At 46.3% G+C, this 20,864-nt stretch overlaps 1 protein-coding gene across 5 annotated transcripts in view; it reads right to left on the minus strand.

Moving 5' to 3' along the window:
- The window catches only part of LOC111144592 (signal transducer and activator of transcription 1), a 38,648-nt gene that overhangs the window by 9,472 nt on the left and 8,312 nt on the right, over positions 1 to 20,864 (minus strand). For all 5 annotated transcript variants that reach the window (XM_022499006.1, XM_022499210.1, XM_022499156.1 and 2 more), the window contains 15 exons: positions 17,472 to 17,561; positions 16,728 to 16,806; positions 15,697 to 15,788; positions 15,130 to 15,281; positions 12,832 to 12,990; positions 11,183 to 11,275; positions 9,618 to 9,677; positions 7,354 to 7,383; positions 7,171 to 7,264; positions 6,036 to 6,077; positions 4,513 to 4,596; positions 4,000 to 4,098; positions 2,832 to 2,967; positions 1,201 to 1,250; positions 408 to 502 (listed from right to left, as the gene is read on the minus strand). In XM_022499006.1, the coding sequence (XP_022354714.1) occupies positions 408 to 502; positions 1,201 to 1,250; positions 2,832 to 2,967; positions 4,000 to 4,098; positions 4,513 to 4,596; positions 6,036 to 6,077; positions 7,171 to 7,264; positions 7,354 to 7,383; positions 9,618 to 9,677; positions 11,183 to 11,275; positions 12,832 to 12,990; positions 15,130 to 15,281; positions 15,697 to 15,788; positions 16,728 to 16,806; positions 17,472 to 17,561 (1,355 nt within the window). The remainder of the gene's footprint in view (positions 1 to 407; positions 503 to 1,200; positions 1,251 to 2,831; positions 2,968 to 3,999; positions 4,099 to 4,512; positions 4,597 to 6,035; positions 6,078 to 7,170; positions 7,265 to 7,353; positions 7,384 to 9,617; positions 9,678 to 11,182; positions 11,276 to 12,831; positions 12,991 to 15,129; positions 15,282 to 15,696; positions 15,789 to 16,727; positions 16,807 to 17,471; positions 17,562 to 20,864) is intronic.

Below are 20,864 nucleotides of genomic sequence, written 5' to 3' on the forward strand. Positions count from 1 at the left end.
TTCTGGTAAGTTGAAGCCTTTGCTGAAACAGCTACTGACCCTGGCAGTAAGTCAGGTAAAAACCATTGACTGAGGTAAAAAGGGTTTTCTTCCTTCCTAGTGGCAATACAGTAAATCAGTGCTTAAGAAGTTTTTGTTCAATGAGTGAATGCACGAATGGCACTCAAAAAATCCCGTTTAAGTGTTGAAAATACCTATCTGTAGATTATGAAAGTGTAAGTTTAATCTGATGAGGTTCCACTATCATGCAGCCCCGACAGGACAGCCCGGAAGCATCCATTCCTGTGAGACGCTCGCAAGTCTTGTCGAATTGTGAGGCCTGTCCAGGTCAGGTGGGTCTCGGACTTGCAGTAAGGGAGCCTGTGCTAAAATTACGTTTAAAAAATAAATTGATCGATGGCCCTTACCCATCATTCCAGAGAGAGAGCAGGTGTTTTTTAATGAGTTCAAGGATGCTTTCAATCCAAAGCCAGAAGGGAAAATTTTTATCATTTATGTTTTCCTGCAAGTGTACAAATGCACACATTAGGAACAAAGAAATTCAAAATAGTGACTTACCATGCCTCTTCCCACCATCAGATTTTAATTCGCAAAGCGTGACCAGCTGCCAAAACTAACACTACCCCCACTGAGCCGCCCCTCCCCTTACACAGACACCGTGCTCGCTCGCTCTGTCCCAGGCCAGGCTCTGCTTCCCTCTCTAAACTGTAGTGAACCAGCCAGGGAACGACCTCCACAGTGAATCACAGAACAGAAGCTGCCCTCCTGCTAGTAAAATCCAGTAGCGTGAGCTTGTCAGCACTGTCTGGCCACTCCAGAGGGGTCTTATTATTCCCTCCAACTGGTCCCTCCGCTGGAGCAGGCTTGGGGAAACTCATCAGCGTCCAAGCCGGCCCAGACCACGCACTTCTCATGGGCGGGGCTAAATGCTGCCAGGCAAGGGACCGCTGTGGGTAAACGGAAGGCTCACTTCAGATAGAAAGAATGTTATCACACACGCAGGAGCTTCCTGTCAGACCCACACTTGGAGACTGACCTTCTGCACTGAAGGAAAGTAAACAACCTGCCCCCGGGTTTCCACGGGCCAGGGGCAAACATGCCAAAATAAGCACAAAGATAAGTAACTACCACAGCAAAATAACAGGAGAACCTCAACAGAGAGCAAGAACTCAGAGCGTAGAAAACCCAAACAGTACCCACCTTACAGAACCTTGTCCATGGAATGAGACCATCAGGGCCAGCATTAGGACCTAACCAAATAAAAATAAGCTTTTTTCAGCACACAGAAATGGACTCTGAAGCTTTTCTTAGACTGGCTAACCAAGATGGCTCTTGTATATCCTCTCAAAGAGCTAACACCCAGAAGAGAAAGACTATGTATATGGTTGGTACTCTGAGACACACTGATGCTAATTAATTGTACTTTCTGGAGAAGCCTTCATTTGGTCCCTGTCTATGCAGTATCCTCTCCCAGGGCCGCCGCCTCCTTCCTCAGCAGGCTTCTCTCCCACAGGTCCTTCGGAGCTTTCTCAAGCTTCAAACCAAGACCAAGATCACCCCTAGGTGATCTATTTCACTGACACTTGACTGTCCAAGCTTATTTTGGATATTATTTGGGCATTTGCCTCAGCCTTTCTCCAAACAGGACATGGGCTGACGGAGGCCGATATAGATCAAAAGCCAAGTGGGAGACATGAGAGAGGGGAAGGAGGCTGAGGGGTTCTCCACTTCACAAATTAAAGCAGCCCAGGCCATCAAAGGTGTGAGCCTGTCATCTCTCTTTGGAGAAAACCACAAATAAGCCATTACAAGCAAAAAAGATATCTGTCTTAATTCTCACCAAATAAGGAAATGGAATAAGGTGATTTCTTACATCTTATTAAATGGTGTAAGACCCCCTACTGTGACAGCTACATGGCCACAAGAAGGCATACTGAGCTACTTGGTTAGGAGGAGGCTTCTGGTGTTTGCAATATACACAATTCTTCATACAGAAAGAAAATTTGGAAAAAAAAAAAAGTTGCCTGTGGATTTTTAAATAAATAGTTCAGGTACTCTCATTCACTGAAGATTGAGGCCAGTTGGTCTTTGATTTCCTTTTGTGGAAGACTAATAAATCCATGACATTAGCTATTGAAGAGGAATTCTCTATCATGGCCTGGACCCTGAGACAAGAGCCTTGGGTGTACCCTATGGATTAGCTGGCCCCAGGACCTTACTTATTTTCACTATGCTGGGGACTTACTTTTTTTTTCTCATTTTTAGGTTAATAAGACTTCATTTTTCTCATCAAGGAACTTCTTTTAGCCACAACTAATATATTATATAATTCAAAAATATTTCCCTTAGAACCTGCTCAGTAATGTTAACAAGAAATAATTGGGAAATGATTCTTTTTAGTTTTGTTTTTTTTTTTTAAGATTTTATTATTTATTTGTCAGAGAGAGAGGGAGAGAGAGCGAGCACAGGCAGACAGAAAGGCAGGCAGAGGCAGAGGGAGAAGCAGGCTCCCCGCCGAGCAAGGAGCCCGATGTGGGACTCGATCCCAGGACGCTAGGATCATGACCTGAGCCGAAGGCAGCTGCTTAACCAACTGAGCCACCCAGGCGTCCCTAGTTTTTTTTAAATTAAAAAATTTAACCTACTTCTGAGGTGAGCTGTAATTCTCATTTAGCTGTAAAAAGCTGCAGCTGGGAAAGCCAACCGACTCTTTTTTTTTTTTTTTTAAACACTCTTCTACCTTGATCAAAATAGAGAGAGCAAAGAGGGGAAAGGAACAAGTCCAGATATTTTTATGAATTTAAATTTTCTTATATGGAGAAAATTCCTACCGAGTAGTTTCTCTCCCAGCATGTTGAGCTGGTCCACATTGAGACCTCTTTTGGTGACAGAAGAAAACTGCCAGCTGAGCACCTCCGAGAGCTGAGACCATCGTGCACAAGGTGGGTTCAGGAAGAAGGACAGATTCTAGAGAAAAAAATACCTAAAAGCTTAGGCCGTCAGTCCCAAGTAAGGCCCTCAGACCCAGATCTGTCCCAAAGTTCAGTTCTAGTTTCTGTGACACACACAAGTTTTCACAGAAGAGAAACACAGTTGATTCTTGATATTTGGAGGGTCACATTTGTGAATGCAATCTACTCATGCAAAGTTACTTTAACCCCCAAATGGCTCCTCGTGGCCATTCTGGAGTCATTTGTGGACACCATGAATAAAGCGGTGAAAGACTGGAGTCACCTGACATGGATGTTTCCAGGAGAGTCAGACTACGCAACTGCCTTCTTGTTTAAGCTCATACCACAAGCAAGTGTCCTTTGCCTTTTGGGTTTTTTTTCTGTTCTTTAAAAATTTCATTTTTAAAATGGTCACAAGGATAGCACTACGGTGCCACCTGATGTTCCTAAGTGCAAGATGGCCACCACGGGCCTCACGGAGCAAATACAAGCGCTTAGATGCGCTTCATTCAGGCATGAGCTACAGTGCTGCTGGCCTGAGCGCAATGTGAATGCAAAAACAGATGCGTTAGATAAGGCATCTTTAAACAGAAGCATACAAGGCCACATATCGATAGGTCCAGTAGCCATCATTCAGCATTTGCTAATTCAGTGTTCAAAGTGACTTTCAAGAACGTAAGTACAAAAAAAAAAAAAAAAAAAGAATGTAAGTGCAGGGAATAATGAGAATCAGCTGTACTTAACAGTGAGTATGCACACTTAAGAACGGAGCGTGCGGATTTAGCAGATATATACTCTTTAAGAAAAGCAATAAATCAACTCCTCCACAGTAAAAGTCATAGGAAATCTATTGCCTGAGCTTATTCCTACAGAAGGAAAACCACACTTCTCATTTCTAATACATATAGGTGCTTCCCTTTTCCAGAATTACTGAAGGTCCTTAACAAAAGCACTTGTTATGTCACTTTTCTCTCAACTTCTGGCCCTGAGATATGCAGAAACCACATGATGGTTAGCGCCTGAGCAAAAGGAGATAAGTTTTCCATACCCGGGGTTCTGTCACCAGCATGTTGTACCACAGGATGGAGGCCCAACCACTCGGCAGCTGGCTGACGTTGGAGATCACCACGATGGGCAGAGAGGTCGTCTAAAAATGGTAAAGGCCTTGAAATCATTCGAATCACAGAAGTATCACCTGAAGACCACTGTGTAGCCTTAAAACTAAGCAAAGGGTGATTTGCAAATTTGCATGTATTTTATATTTGAACACTAAAAATGGAAAGTTAACTTTTGTCCGTAGCTTATTTTTCATTCTACCATTCAATTAAGAAATAAGTCTCCTTGCCTCATGTAATAGTTTAACATAGGACACCTCAACTAGGACGTTTAGTTTGCAGCTTTTTAAACCTGAATTCGGTTCTTTAGCTTCCTGAACCATTCCGTTAACATCAAGATAGTATTAGCTGAGAAAGATTTTCCTTTTTAGCAATTAAGTCAATATGTCTAAAACAAAAACTGAGAAATAAATAAAATTTCCCAGGTCTGACCATGTAAGTCTCACCTCGAGGTCAATGACCAAACCAGGCTGGCACAGCTGGGTCTCAAAACTGAGGGAGTGAAGCTCTTCAGTAACGATGAGAGGGCCCTTCAAAGAGAGACGGGAGAAGAGAAAAAAAAAAAAGGAATACAGTGATTCAGTCACACATCCTGCAACTTTCAGGGGCCTCGTAAGGACTAAAAAGGGCTGCAGAGAGCCTGAATGCCAATCAACCAAAGGCAATTCAGAAAAAAAATTCCCATTTTCACGAATGTACCCCAGGTTCAATTATTGTATCTCCGTGTTCTCTTAAGGACAAGATTTCTGAAAGCCTGGCCAGGGTTACCAATTAATAGAAAGAAATGTCAGTAGGGAAACAGAAGCTTCTCATGGGTTTCTTGGTAAGGAGAAGCTTCCCGGCTCTCAGCCGCCCTGCCTGCTGCCCCGTCCGGCTCCAACCCCGGGCGAACCGGCGGAGCAGACACGTGTTCCAGGTGGGATTAGTTACTGGAAGGACTGAACTGCATAAGCCTGGCAGGTCAGAAAGTTCCCGGTGTAGAAATATAAGTTTTCTAAGTGGCTTCATACACATTTTCTCCTGGGAGCACCACAGCAACTGAGAACAGGAGAGAAGCAGCCGCTCTCTCTGCTCACAGGAGCGGAGCCGGGAGGTCACGGTGAGAGTGAAGGGCAAAACCAGGGCTAAGCGGTGTGTGTCCGCATGGCCCGGGCGGTGTCTGTCCCACTCTTCCACACAACCTCTGCTGGGTGTGGTTGCAAGGCCCGCCTGCTACGTGGGCACAAAGCCTGAAATCGTTCCAGACCAAACCAACTCCAGACATTCTGTCCTCTGTCCACAGTTCAGTTTTTTTTTTTTTAAAGATTTTTTTTTTATTTATTCATTTGACAGATAGAGATCACAAGTAGGTAGAGAGGCAGAGAGAGAGGAGGAAGCAGGCTCCCCGCTGAGCAGAGAGCCCGATGCGGGGCTCGATCCCAGGACTCTGGGATCATGACCTGAGCCAAAGGCAGAGGCTTTAACCCACTGAGCCACCCAGGCGCCCCCACAGTTCAGTTTTTAATGCATTACAGTCATCCCTCCTCCCCGGGGATCTGGCTGCAAAAAGGAAAATGTCAGAATGACGCTGCCTCTGGGTAGAGAATGCAGGGGTGAGAAAACCCTCTTGCCATGCTTCAGTTTTCAGCACGGCAGTCCCCAAAGCAGCCTCTAGTTCCAGCTCACACAGTAATTCCTATGTGTCCTTAGCTACATCCTACAAACTTCCTGGGATCCACTTTCTTTGCATGTGAGATGTGAGCAGCACGGGAGCCTGCTGGGAGGGCCCAGCGACATCGTGTGCGAAATCATCTGACAAACAGAAAGCATGAAGGCAGTGGGTTTTTACTGGTATCACAGATACACTGTGTCTCAGAGCTCATCCTCTCCCCTGCGGGAGAGGACCCCTCTTTGAGGTGCAGGGGCACTGAGCAAACCTGCCTGGACACACCTGCCTCTTAGAGACCATTCAAAACAGAAAAGGACTCACCTCGTTAGTTCTGGTGCCAGCATTTTTCTGTTCCTTCAGTTGCTACAGAACAAGAAACCACCTTAGTAAACGGCATGATAATGCTCACAGTTGCTATTTTCATCTACAAATCAGATTGAAGTCACGGTTTAGAAAGAATAAAGGATGTGAGATGATTTTCAGAATGCAGAACAAGACATGAAATGACCCCTGTGTGGGCTCCTAAGCCTAAGTGCCCCTTTCCAGCACCCGGACACCATGCGGACACAAGTGAACATGGAAGGATCCCAGGAAATCACAGCCTGCTCCTTTCCCCCTGTGCAAGCTTTTCTGAATGATCCCCCTTAACTTTCATTAACTGCTTCATCCCCGCCCCCATCCTGCTCAGGGCACAGCTAAGCCTGCCCTCAACAGGACTTCAGTCCCTGAAGTTTTAATGGAAGCATTCTGGAGCTCTGAGAACAGCTCTGGGCATGTGCGACTCCCACATCTGGACTGAGGCTCTCATATAAGGTCTAGCTTCACGAACTATGAATTTGTCGGCTTATGGAACTGTTGCCAGTGACCCTACCTGCAGGTTCCAGCCCAGGGAGCACACCAGGGTCAGGGGCAACATGTCAGAACCACCTCACAGAGGCAGGCAAAAGGCACTTAAAATCCCCTGCAGGATTTCTGTGGCCTGGCGGAATGGGCCGACTCCGCTGGAGACAAAGCGGTGGGGGCAGTGGTCGGGGGCAAGACTGCCAGGAAGGAGAAAGTGAATAATGGGCCAAAGGAGAGACTCCGGGGGTCTGCCACAGCTGGAGCAGGGAGAAGGAGCAGGCAGGATGTGGGGGCAACAATCAGTGATCACTGAGGTCGCAGAGGCACCAGGCACAGGTCCCTCATATGTACACTGGGTTATGGAATGTTTTGCCGAGATGGCTGTGCCCCAGCAGGTTATCTCTGGAGAAGAGACTGGCAGAGCACGGGCACAGAGCAGGCCTGAGGTAAGGAGGAGGAATGAAGATTCAGCGTGAAGTCAGCAGCCACACACTCTAGAAAGCCTTCTCCAGGGGTGCGTCCACATCACACAGCGAACCGGGTGCCACTCCATTGAAAATGGGTCCTACCAAGCCACACACAACCCACAGAAACGGGAAAGCTGGTCTCCTACCAGGTGCCGGAACTCCGCCGCCAGACTCCCGTTCGTGGACTCTTCCATGTTCATCACTTTTGTGTGCGTGCCCAAAATGTTGAACTTCCTAAATCTAGACAATACAGAGCAGAAATACTTAAAAGGCTTGGAACTTCTAAACAAACAAAGACAGTAAAATCTAGTACAAGGTGCTTAACATACCCTTTTACTGTATTTCTCTCATTCACATCTCTGAAAAAGAAACACACACATATATATAAAATCATGTATGTGCATTTAAATTTTGAGATGAGCTTTAACAAAAATGCAGAAGTACACAGTAGAATAAAAGACCATACAAAATCTATACCTGTGGGCTTTCTGTCCTTTCACTCCTCGCCCCCACCCCCCAATCGACCCACATGAGCTCTGCCAAGGATTGCTGAGTGACCTTGGGCAAATAAACCATCGGGCCTCACGTCTCACTTGTAAGATGTGGTGCTACCGGTGCCCACCTTGCAGGACACCGAGAGTGGTGAGCTAGACCACGGGTGCAAGGGCACGAGCGCACCCTCCGCAGATGTAAGTAAGCTGCGTTTCCGGCTGTTTCCTGAGCAGTCGCCCGCCTTGTGTGAGGCCCCGAGCTAAGCGCGGGCAGCAGAGAGCCGTCGCAGCTGTGCGATTAGGGAACTTCCAGCGTGACAGCCAAATCCTTCTTTTTAGTCTCTCTGATCCTTAATACTTTTATGAAAGGACCAGAATAGTCAATTATTTGGGGGAAACGGTCAAGTTCAAGTTTTAAATCTGAGGCTCAATCTCGAGCAGCCTGGCCTCTTACATCAATGCCATGCTGACTCTGTCACGTTCTGGGCTCCCAGGTACCCGTCAGTAGAGGCGGAGCCCAGACATCATTAGCACGCTCACAGTGACATGGGCCAGCGACCTTTCCCAGCTCAACGAGAAGCTCAGCATTGCTGTGAATGACAATCACCATTAGCTATGTGAGTGACCAACTGTCCCCAGTTCTGGGGTGGGGGGGGGCGCGGAACTTAAAGAAAAAGGAACAGCATGATAGTGCCTCATCAGAGCTAAGAAGAAAACCCAGAGTGGAACAGAGAGAAAGGACAAAAGAGCAATAACAAACCAAAGGAGAGACAGAGCACAGCGTAATGGCCACAACATCTGCCACTTTTCCTTTCAAGAGATACGGGTGTATTTCCCTGTCCCTGGAACCTTCCAGGTGACTCTGACTGGGATCTGCCCACAGAATGGTCGGAAGGGATTACCGCACAAGCTCCAAGTCTCACCCCCGCACGCATCGCACGTGGCTCTTCTTACCCACCCGGAATGCCGTCCCCATGCAAAAAAGCCCAGGTTAGCCCCTTGAGAACCCCACGGAGAAGGGCCCAGTTATCCCAGCCAGGACCTCAGACACTGGACACCCCCAGCAACAATCAAGCTGATGCAGACCAGAAGGGCCACCCACAGCGCACAGAATAAGAGAAATAAGCTTTTGGGTTTTTGGGGTGATGTGTTAAGCACCAAAAGCAGCCACACAGAGAAACCGCAGCTGATGCCGGGAAAGACAAAGGCACAGAGCACAGCGCAGAACAGTGTTAGCGGAAAGACACAACCCCGGAGGAAGATGACTTGCATCATCATAAATGGTTTTGAAACTTGCTAAACGAGTACGTTACACACACACAAAAGCATTAAAAATATCAAGGGGTGGGGGCCCCTGGGTGGCTCAGTGGGTTAAAGCCTCCGTCTTCGGCTCAGGTCATGATCCCAGGGTCCTGAGATGGAGCCCCGCATAGGGCTCTCTGCTCAGCGGGGAGCCTGCTTCCCCCCCGCCCCCGCCTGCCTCTCTGCCTACTTGTGATCTCTGTCAAATAAAAAATAAATAAAATCTTAAAAAAAAAATCAAGGGGCAGGAGCCAGCAGTTAGTTCAGGACTAGTCCAGGTCTAGCGTCCAAGGGCAAATGGGATAGGACTACTCCGTTTAGACCCCTGTGAGAGCTCCTGCCCACTCCTGGGTCCCTGCTGTTGGGACAAGGGTGGATCCAGCAGGCCCCACACAGTCTCTGCAAAATGCTGTCAGCTGTGTTCCAGAAACAACCCACAATGGCCGCAGAATCACTGCACCAGACAGTCCTCAGCCTGGTGCAAGCCCAAGGGCCCCTCCTCTTCGGGGCTGGCCTAGGAGGAAGGAGGGGTGGCAGGCCAGGCCCAGTGCTTCGAGACTTGATCAGTACAAGCTCACAGGCATAAAACACACCCATTCTTCCATGTGTGTACAGTCTGAGAAGGCACCAGCTTGCCGCTGTCAGCTCTGGGTGAGGCTCCCAGTGTCCAGAATGGGAGCCATTAATTTAAAGCTCCTGCCATCACGCAGAAATAGCCCCAGCGCATCAGTCCATGTCCGGTTAACAAAACCAGTATCTCGATGGTGTGTGTATCTTAGATAATATAAAAGATATCTTACTTATCAAATAAGACTTTGACTTTCAAATTATAATTCAGCTCTTGCAATTTCACCAGCAGTCTGCAAAGAAAAATAAAAGTCATTATTACTTTAAAAATTATCTATTACAGTCTATTTATTATGCCAACTCCCTACGGGTGGCCATGTCGATAACCTCTGCTCCCTCCAGTTATTACAAACAATAGCATCGACATCCACATATGTCTACTGGGATTTTTTCTAAGTGCAGTTGCAACATAAATTCCTAACCGTGGAATTGCTGGGGCAAAGCTCTAACACTAAATTCTGATAGAGCAGCGTTTCCACTCGCACCAAGTGTGAGTGAGGGTCCCTGCTTCCCTATACAGCCTTGCCAACACTGGGTTCTACCAAAATTTCTACTTTGGGACAATTATATGGGCAAAAAAGTAGCAAATGTACTTTTTACTAAAACTTACATCTAATGTTTGTTCTGTTGGGAAAAAAATAACTTTGGCCCATAATGAGGAAAGAGAGGGTAGCATCTACGGTCATTCCAGGTGGTGTGGAAAGACAAAGGAAGGACTGCGGAAGATGTGCACGTGTCTTCTCTGAGGAGCTGGAGACCTCCAGCAGGAGCCCCTCGCTTGTCCGCTCCACTTACTGGCGCAGGCAGATGGGACTGCACTTCTAGTGCCCCTTCTAGCTGTGGGTCCTCGGCGCCCGTGGGTGCTCAGGGGTGTGATGCTGAAACACCAGCAGCCAGGGAACCTCACCAGGACCTAACTGAGCGGCACCCCAGGAGGAAGGACTATAGCCAGCTCTTTGGAGCCCAGTTGCTCACCAGGAGAAGAACAGCTAAAGAAGTTTGCTATTTGACAGAGAAAGGACAGCCCTAAGTTCTCACATGGCAACACTTCTGCAATTTATAATCACGGAGAAAAACAGGTTGCAAAACAACACGTATAGCAAAACCTTAGTTTTTAAAACTAAAATCCTGTAGGTAATATTATGTATGTGTGTATGTGTGTATCTTTGTATGAAAATATATGTAAATACACACACACATGCAACTGTATTTATTTCCATATTTGTGTAGGCATGGAGAGAATTCCGGGAGGGAGGACTGCCACTAGGCTGTCTGCCACAGTGATCTACAGCTTTTTAGATCACAGACAACTCTGAAACACTGAGGAAAGCTATGACCCCATTCACCAGAAAAACGAGTCACGAGTCCATATTCTCACACACATGTGGTCTCGGGGCTACGTAAAGCCCAGGTTACCAGCTTGTTCTCAGGAAGGCACAAAACTGCTGGGAACTTCTGCGTCTACTAGATGGCAGTTCTGCCCTTTCGAATTCCTTTTTACAGTGAATGCACATGACATTTACAGGGGGGAAATCGTGTGTGCGTGTGTGTACATAAATATCTGTTACATTTCTATTTCTTTTAATAGAAAAGACGGACTCTTAGATATTCTAAATAAGAATTCACATCGAAATGCCTACTGCACCACTGCTTCCTCTAAGTACTCTCCGCGACAGTGTGGTGTAGCAGAGGAGGGCGCACACTTCAAGGCGCAGGGTTTCTGTCTCATCTTGGTTACCTCAACTTCACGGTGAACTGGACCCCGGTCTTCAAGACCAGCGGCCTCTGAGGATGAGTTGGCATGCAAGGTTGTCTTTCCACCACAAATGAGCTGTAAATTCCAAGAAAAGTGCAGATTAGCATTTCCATTAAGGCTGACGCAGTACCAACAGGATGGGGGTTAGAGGGCACAGCCGTCCCACATCTGCGCTCCGTGTGAGATCAGAGCGTGACCTGTGACACCTCTGACCGCAAAACCCTGAGTTGCACGAATTTGCATGAAGAACCGAATTTGCAAAGTAGGCTTCACTGTGGCGATTGCTTCGCAGTATATACAAGTTCAGGTCATTATGTCGTACACCTGAACCGGATGAATGTTGTATGCCAATCACATCTCAATTTAAAAATAAAAATAAACGAAAACAAAAAATAAAAAGAAATTTCACTATAGTTGAAAATGAACCGCGTAACACATTGCTTGCTACCATAATTTGAAATGGATTATTTCGGGATCCTTTGGAAAACTGTACTTCTAGTAAGACAGTTTGGTAATACTTACTATCTAATAAACACTTCCAAATATGAATTTTCATTTAAAAAAGGATTACATTTGCATTCCAAAATCCAAGGAAATAAATATCCTTGCTATTTCAAAATACAGCACTAAGGTATTGCTGTTTGGACATGAGCCACAGGGAACCGAGGATATTTTTTTTATTATGTCACGTTAGCACACACACACAAAAAACTTGCAGTGTGAACTTTATCCTTCTACCCAGTGCATTTACCTATGAAGTATACTTGGAACAACTACCCATGATCAAGGTCATTGCATAAGGTCCTTGTGGGGGATAAAAGAGGACAAAGGCACATCTCTGTCTTCCAAGAACTTCCAGTTCATGTCACAGATGACAGAAATCCACACACAATTACATAATGAATCCAGAATGGGAGAAGAACAAAGACAGAGCCAGGCAGATCCAGAAGAGAGCTAACATGTTTGGGAACTCTGGGAAGATTTCACGACAAGACACAAGCTGACACTCTCAGGAGCTTACAATGTTGAGATGAGGTTCAAAGAAGGCGGCTGGGGGGCAGAGGACACAGGAGAGGCACGGCAAAGTGACTGGAGTCGGTGCGGATGAGGTCTGCCTGGAAATGAGGTGTGTGGGGAAGCTCACCCTGGAGTAGTCAGCTGGGGCCAGGCCGGGAAGTTGGGGCCCAAGTGTCCAGCTGACGGGCTCCGCCTGGATGAGCAGGTGACAAAGAGCCAGGCTGGACACTGCTTGGGGAAGCACAGCGTTGCAGGGGCTGAGAAGGGACATGTTTGGGAGGTGACTGCACGAGTTCAGCAAGAGGATCTGAGAGCCTGAAACACATGGGGCCTTGGAGTGGGAAGGAGGGGACAAACCACCCCAGGACAGACTGGCAGGTCTCGGCAGAGACTAGCCCTCGGGGAGGGAGCGGTAGAATGGGTGAGTTACCAGGCTGGCTGGCCACAAGAATGCAGAGCCGCAGAGCGGACGGTACGGACAAGGCATTTAGGAAGAGGTGACCGCCCTAAAGCAATTTACACAACATATTAAACTTTTAAACGACCTGAATCACCTTGAAATTTCCCCCGAGTAAAATAACTGCAGAACGTGCAAGCAAGTCCCCTCAAGTCACCTCTGAATGAGCTGCTGGAAAAGGCTGAAGGTGCGGTCCCACAGGCCTTGCTTGTTTTTTGTGATAGGGTCGTGTTCGTAGGTGTATTTCTGTTCCAACTCCTCGAGCTTTTTCAGCTGCTGACGCACCTGCTGCAGACTCTCCGCAACTATGGTGAACCTGGGAAGGGACAAGATTCGGGGACCTCGATCGGAAGCCGCCTCCAAGCCGCCTGGCCCGCAGGGAACCGTGGAAAGCGACAAGTGGGTTCCCCAGAGAACACCTGACGTTATCCGTGTGGCCACTCTCTGCACAGAGAACAAGGTTCACGTTGTCATTAGAGAGTATTATTTGGGGGAAAGAAATCAACAGATTTCAGCCCAGACCTGCGGAGGTGGGGCCTGCTGGAGACCTGTGACTTCTGCTGACCTGCACGATGACCGGGACTTAAAAGGACAGGCAGGGAGGAGGGCAGAGGCAGGGGACACAGCAAAGGAGATGCTGTGACGGGTGATGCGGAAGGCAGCGAGGGGCCGTGCAGGTTGTGTATCAGGACACAGAGGAACAAGAGAACAGCTTGGAAGCTGGGGAAGCCGCACGGTGAGGGAACGACAGGCCGGGGTCAGGAGGAGGAGAGGGAAGGAAGGTTACCGTTTTACTGAACTGAAAGAAGGCGGCAAAAGCGCTCAATCTAGACACTCAAAATATGAACCACAGAGAAAACTCGTGATTGCTTTCAGGTCCCTCCTTCCTTCCAGTGAAGGGCCTGTGAGCCGAGTCAGGCTGTGCGACTGCGGCTTGACTCCCTGGCGTAGTAACAGAGGAAGATCTTCTCCCAGTGAACACATCTCCTCCGCTTCACGGTTTCATTTCCTGAATCCAGTTCAAAGCACCCAAGGAGCAGCCCTTGGCCATGAAAGGAGAGGCGGGCTGATGGCGGCGGGCCAGTTCCGGGGGGTCCTAACCGGGGGCTTCTCAACTTCCTTCAAACCACGGCACACACGGGAACGTGAAAAATGACAGCCCAGGGCTTCCCTAGGCAGCAGGAGAGGTTTGGGGGCCGGGGTGGGGCCGGGAGTGGGGGTGTGTCAGTGGTTCTCAAGGCCCATTGTGGGGGGTACACTGGGCTGGGAAGTTCTGTTCTAACCAACAAGAAATTTGGAATACACGCAGGCAATCCACAGAACACGAATGGCTAAGTATTAATTGTGAATTTAAAAAAAAAAAAGCCATTCAGAGAACCTGCTGAGATCTGTGGTCCTTGGGCGCTCGGGAACTGTTGTCACCCCCACTCTGACCCACCACTGCCACCCGCTCTGGTCTGTCGGCCCTCCCCTGGACGATGCTAGAGCGCTCATGGTCACCCGGCTGGCCTTTCTGTCTCTGGTCTCCTCCAGACTGCTGCCAGAGTGACCGAAGTCAAACAAACAAAAAACCCGAGAAGTGACCCTGCACTTGAATCAAAAGCCCCGCCAGGCTCATCAGCGCGCACTGGATCAAGTCCTGTTCCTAGCGCGGTGTGAGAACCGCCTCAGCAGCCTCCTGCTTCCTGCCGCCTCCACCTTCCTCCGCCCGCACCACACCCCATTCTCCAGCCATCCAGTATCCGGTACCGCAGGCCCCCTCTCATGCCCAGCTTCTCCTCTCCTCTCCTCTGCCTCTGTCCCTGCTGGTCTCCTCACTGGTCTCCAGGAAGGACTCCCCTTCAGTCTCAAGTCAGTGCAAGAGCCCTTCTCGGAAACTCTGCTGGTGGCCGCTTCCTCGTCCTCCCCAGAACCCTGGGCAGCCCCTCATTAGAGCAGCGGCGGCCTCTTACTGCACAGGGTGAGGAAGGGACCTTCCGCCTCCCCACGGAGACTCCTCCCTGGTAGGACCAGGAGTCACTCATCGTGTGTTCCCAGGTCCTAGCCTGGCACACAGCATTTAATAAGGTTTTACTAGATATTTGACTGAGTGAATGGTCCAAACGATCACTTCACGGAAGCCTGGAAAATGTCTCATGCTATTTTGTTTTTAATTAAACACTAGAGCTCAAGCGGTTAAACGTGTGATGTGAGGACTATGCCACCAGTGTTTTGGCATGAATGACGTATCCCATGGGACAGGCACAGTAGGGAGAGGACTGCTCCAGACCAAGCAGAACTTGGCTAAACTCGGCCACAGGCATGAAAAATGTGCATTTTACAAATGTTGCCAGGGCCAGAAGCAGCTGGGCTATATCAAAGTCTAAACAAAAGTCTCGACAGGGTCCTTTCAACTAACAACTGGAATGTACACTTTATGGGCTCATGGGGTCGGCGGTCAGATTTGGAGACTTACCAGTTCTGCAGCTGATCAAGACAAGCGTTGGGGGGCCCCCCGATGCAGGCGCTCTGCTGTCTCTGCTTCCATTCCACCAGCTCATCATTGATCAGGGCTTTCTGGGTAAGTTCCGTAACATTCAACAACTCTATTATTTTGAGAACTACTTCCTAAAGGGAGAGGAAGAGACAAAGTGAACTCAATTCATCTTTAATCACTGAATTTAAAAATATTTTTAAAAAGCAAAGCAGGGGGCGCCTGGGTGGTTCAGTGGGTGAAGCCCCTGCCTTCGGCTCAGGTCATGATCTCAGGGTCCTGGGATCAAGCCCCACATCGGGCTCTCTGCTCAGCAGGAAGCCTGCTTCCCCATCTCTCTGCCTGCCTGCCTGCTTGTGATATTTCTCTCTCTCTGTCAAACAAATAAATAAAAAAATCTTAAAAAAAAAAAAAAGGAAAACAAATATTTCAACTGGGGCTCTAAGCCAAGTGGTTATAAAAATAATGTTTCCTCTATTCTAAACTTCATGTCCATTACTTATAGTCTGTGACAGAAGCAACACATTATTCTGGAAAGTGAATCACTACCTTTCTCTTATTGTCAAGCATTAAATACATCTTCTGGATTAACAACTGTTCTTGTTTCTGATCATTCTTTGCCACACCATTGGTTTCATGCTCTGTGAAGTGAGAGAGATGGCATGTAAGTATAAATGTAAAAAAACCAAAACCAACTAAATCCAAGATACACATCCACTTAGAAGAAATAAAATCCAAATGTTATCTGTTGACAGATCCAAGTTTGATCTTCAATTTTCACTGAACAAAACTAAAAAAATGTCACCAGTTTAAAAAAATTGGACAGGCTAAAACAAAGTTCTTGTTTTCAATGACCCAGGTAAACTGGAAACAGTACTGTCCAGCTCTTAAATCATTGTCAGAATATTACCTAAATGAATATAACCAACAAAATCCAAAATCCCAGATAAAAAATTTATACAAAGTGTATGTGCAGCTTTGAAAGAGAAGTACACAATTAGGAAGGAGTAGTTGAGGTTCCTTTCTCTCATACTATTCCCCAAGTTGTCCTAATAATGTCCCCAGATCAACCCCGGTATCCTCCAAGTGATCGCTAGGGTTATAGCCAGCGTATGGAGCTGCATCGTTTAAAAGAGCTTCAAGCTGGGAAACTCCACACACCTGTCCGGCTACATCAATCAGGGGGCTAGGTACAGTAAGCAAAGTGAGTGACACAGAGCCCTGTCGACAGCCAGTGATACTGGCCTGCCATCCCTCCCCCCAAACATGTGGCAGTCTGACAGGTCGCCACTGGGGATTAAGGAATAGTTCTACTGCCATCTGGTGGCTAAAAATCAGGGCTGCTGCTAACTACCCTATGAGGCACAGAGCAGTGTGCCTCCCCCGCCCCTTGGGAGGGGAACCGGCTCAAAAGGTCAACAGCACAGAGGTTAACACCGGCCTGCCTCATCAAGAAGCCAAGACTAGCGGTTCAGAGTCATAAAGCACTTGGCAAACATGAAGACATACTTGCCTTCCTCATCTCGTGTCAACAGAAGAAAGGACAGCCAATGGGCACCGCTTTAGAGATTAAGTCTTACCTCTGTTCTGCAAGGTTTTGCACTTGAAGTCATATTCGTCTTGTAAATCTTCTAGGGTCTTTATTTCATGCTCTATACACTGCAAATAAAGACATAAACAGGTTTTCCCACCAACCTGCTTCCAAAGACTTTGGGAAATAGATTATCATTTCTGTAGGACCCAGAAACCCTGGCAACCATCCTGCACCCTCAAAGATGGATTCCACTTGCAAAATTCTAGTCACATACATAATAATCTCTATTTCCTTAATAAGAATATAATAATTTTTTTAAGAGGAAGACATACAGTTATTTTCAGACTGGCTTCCCTTGATTTCTACTTTAATGCTTCCCTTCCCAGGCTCAGAATAAAACAGGTCCTTGAGAAAGAGGAGCCATGTTTGTCCTGGGGCTCTGCATAACCCCAGGAACACGCCAACTTGAGAAGCACGGCCATCAAAGGCTATTTCAAGCAGCAACATCTAGTTTATTGGGTGATGGGGCAAAGTCAACAGTTACTGTACAATCTTGCAAGGAAGAAAGAAAGCAGCTCAGTGTCTGAAGCTGTAACAGGGGCCATAAAAGTCTATCCGCAGGTTGGTTTAACTACTTTGTTTACATATGGTTTGGAACTTCAGCAAAACTTCTCTTCTCAACTACTTAAAAGACTGAAATCAGTTAACCACGTTTACACTCAAATAATTGAAACCTTTTTCGTCTTACAAAAAGTTAGAGGCTAAACATATATATTGACTCAGTACGCACCATAACCTTATCCTTCACATTTCTGACTTTGCTGTCAAGCTCCTTCTGTTTGTCTAACATCACGGTGTTCTGGATACTCCCCGACTGTGCCTGCAATGGGAGGGGCGTGGTTACCAACGAGTTCCTCTGCCACAGTCACCTGCTCGTTACTCTCCGAAGTCGAGTCCACACCTTGTGCACCACCTACACCCCAGACCTTCCAAAACTTCCTACAAGCTTCCCACATCAGCGTTAATGAGAAACAGCTAGTTTTCAAGGCCCTGGAAAATGCTGGCGAAATGTTAAAAAGGCTACAGAAAGACTCGGTTCAGTTCATGTCTACTATATACAGAGTATTTCTAGAATTTTCCATTAATTCATACAGTTGCATGGTACCACACAGGAAGTTCACGTCAGGGTTTCTCAAATTTTATAGACAAGATTATTCCCATAAACCCTGTACTTATTTGTCATAAAGCCTCGCGATTCCTTGTGGCCCCCAGACCAGCAGCACCTTACCGCCTGGAGCTAGTGGGAAATACAGACTCTCAGTGCCTCACTGATTACTGAATCAGAAGCCCCATTTTGACAAGATCCCAGGTGACCCAGAGGCCTGTTGAAACTGGACAGCACTGCCATTCCGGACTTCACTGACTGTGTGCTACTCGGAAGTCATGACTATCAACCGAAACACACAGAGGATCCAGTCCTCGCCCTTCAGAGCACTCTAGATGTAGCAAAACTTCCGTGTTCCTTGTTTAAGGTGTTCCTTGGTTTATTCATGCAGCAAGACTTACTCGCTATTAAGTCAAGGTCAGACAATGTCCTAGACCCCAGTGGTAGAGTGGTAAACACGAGACTGTTCTCATACAGATGATTCTAGAAAGAGGCTATTTTTGTTTAGAGTTAAAGCCCTTCCCATGGCAAAAACTGTGCCCATCGACCCTACTTACAGAGGCCTACACAGCGCAGATTCTATGTGAGCATTTTTACCCCTTCAAACTTAACAGGATTTTCTTCTTTTATATCTGGATTTTCCCTATTAGAAAGCCTTTCTGTATTGACAGATTAGAAATAAGTTTTCCCATTTTTAACCTAGCACTTAAATGGTTTCTTTTTTTTCTACCTTTAGACCTCTAATCCATTTGAAGTTTATTCTTACATTTACGGTAAAAAAATGTGGGGACGATTTTAACTTTTTTTCCCAATTGGCTGTCCACGTGTCTTAACAGCATTTAGTGAAAAGTTCCTATTTTCCCCAGAGCTCTGACTTGCCATTTTTATCACACAAAATTCCTTTCATACTTGGTTTTAAGTTCTAGACTTTCTGTGATTTTCCATGGGTTTTTCTCTTCCTGAACCTGAACAGTGTTCCTTGGAGGAACAACCTTGGAGGGCTTGGTGTGTACCTAATAGAGCGGGGCCCGTCTTCTTGTCGTGTTTCTCTGTTAGTTTCCTTGCTATTCTTGCAGAGTTATTTTCCTGACAACTTTCACAGCTTCGGAAAGAAACTTGTTACTTCTCTTGGGATCACATTAAAATTATGAATAACTCAGGGACAGCCGATAATTCTATGACATTGCTTTTGATTCTTATGCCTCTCATGGTGTTCTCTTATCTAACTGTATTGGCGAATACCATCAATATAATGTTATTTAAGTATCATTGGAAATAGTGGACATCCTTGCCACAGTTCTGATGTGTTCCAAACTACATAAGACACTGTCTACAGCACTGAGAGATATGTATTTTAATATGCTAAAGAGGTACCCATCAGTTTGTATATTATTTAGTGTCTTTTATCGGGGATGGGTGTTTGATTTTGTCAACCCTTTTCAGCAATTTTAGAGATAAGCATATGCTTTTTTCTTCCTTGTATCTACTTACATAATGAATTACATTAATGCATTTCCTAGCCACACCCTACTCTGTAATTATAATCTGGAATAAATTCTACTTGGTCATAATATATTGTTTTCTTAATGTATTACTGAATTCTGATCACTAAAATATTTTGTTTAGAACTTTACACTGATATTCAGAAGTGAAATTGGCCTATAATATTCCTTTTTGTTCTATCTTTATTATGTTTAGGTGATCAACGTGATTCTTTGTTTACAGGAAACTCTGGAAGTTTTCCTTCTTTTATATACTCTGGAATTGCAGAAGTTCAAAGCGTCTGAATTATATCTGTGTAAAGTGTGCATTGAAAATACGTTACACTTACTGGTACCCCTAGGTGCCCCACGTGTCACTGAGGAATGAACAGGGCTGCTCGGGCCTTTCAGAAGGAGCTGTCGCTTTGAGCAACTCCATACGGCCTCCTGCCTCTGCTGCACATCAAACGCTCAAGTTGGGTGTGGAAGTGCTGAATCACTGTATTCTACACCTGAAACTATTGTTACACTGCACATGAACTGGAATTAAATGCAAACTTTACACAAACCATTGAAGTTGGAAGGGACTCGTCTACTCTTCTTTTCTCATTTCACACCTACACCACATACAGACCCTGTCTGGAGGGTTCTCATTAGAACTGAGCTCCACACACACCCCAGACCAAGGAAGTCTGCTCAGGGAGGCTTTCTCTTCAATGGAACAAGTAGCTGTCCAAATAAGAGGACATGTGATAGGCAGTGGATGGGCACCAGAGGTCCCAGTCAGAATGCCCTCCTCTCCCATCTCACAAGTCCAAACCCCCAAGACAGATGAAGCAACTTCTCTAATGAACGGGTTTTAGAGTCAGACAATTCTAGGTTTAAATTCCAAACTCATTAGCTCTGTGGCCCTGAGCAAAGTACTTGACCCCTCAACCTTAGTTTTTCATCTGTAAAATGGGGATAAGAATACTTAATTTCAGTGACAGTTTGAAAACATTTATTCAAATTAAATGATGTTTATAAGATATTTCGCACAGGTCCTGAAAAAAGCATTCAGTATATGGTAATTCTATTATTTTTGTTTAAAGATTGTATTTATTTGTCAGAGAGAGAGAGCATAAGCAGGGGGAGCGGCAGGCAGAGGGAGAAGCAGGTTCCCTACTGAGCTGGGAGCCCAATGCGGCACTCGATCCCAGGACCCTGGAATCAGGACTTGAGCTGAAGGCACTGAGCCAGTCCCTGATAACTCTAACAAAGGGAAACCCGAGAGCCACTTTGTCTCTTTTCTTCCAATCTGAAAGAACCAATCACCACTCCCTGTGGTGAACCCTATGGACCTAAATTCTATCCACACATAGAGTTTTTTCGCCACACACACACATGCACACACTCACGTGTGTGCACATGTGTGCGCACAACATACGAGAAAAAGCTTAGTGTGCAATAATGGCAGCAAACAAAACATTCATAGTTTACTAAGAAGTATCTATATATAAATTCTTTTTTTAAATATTCTCTTACACATACTTTCTAA

The sequence above is a fragment of the Enhydra lutris genome, unplaced genomic scaffold (assembly GCF_002288905.1).
Source record: "Enhydra lutris kenyoni isolate GAN:26980312 unplaced genomic scaffold, ASM228890v2 scaffoldscaffold1, whole genome shotgun sequence".
NCBI lineage: Eukaryota > Metazoa > Chordata > Mammalia > Carnivora > Mustelidae > Enhydra > Enhydra lutris.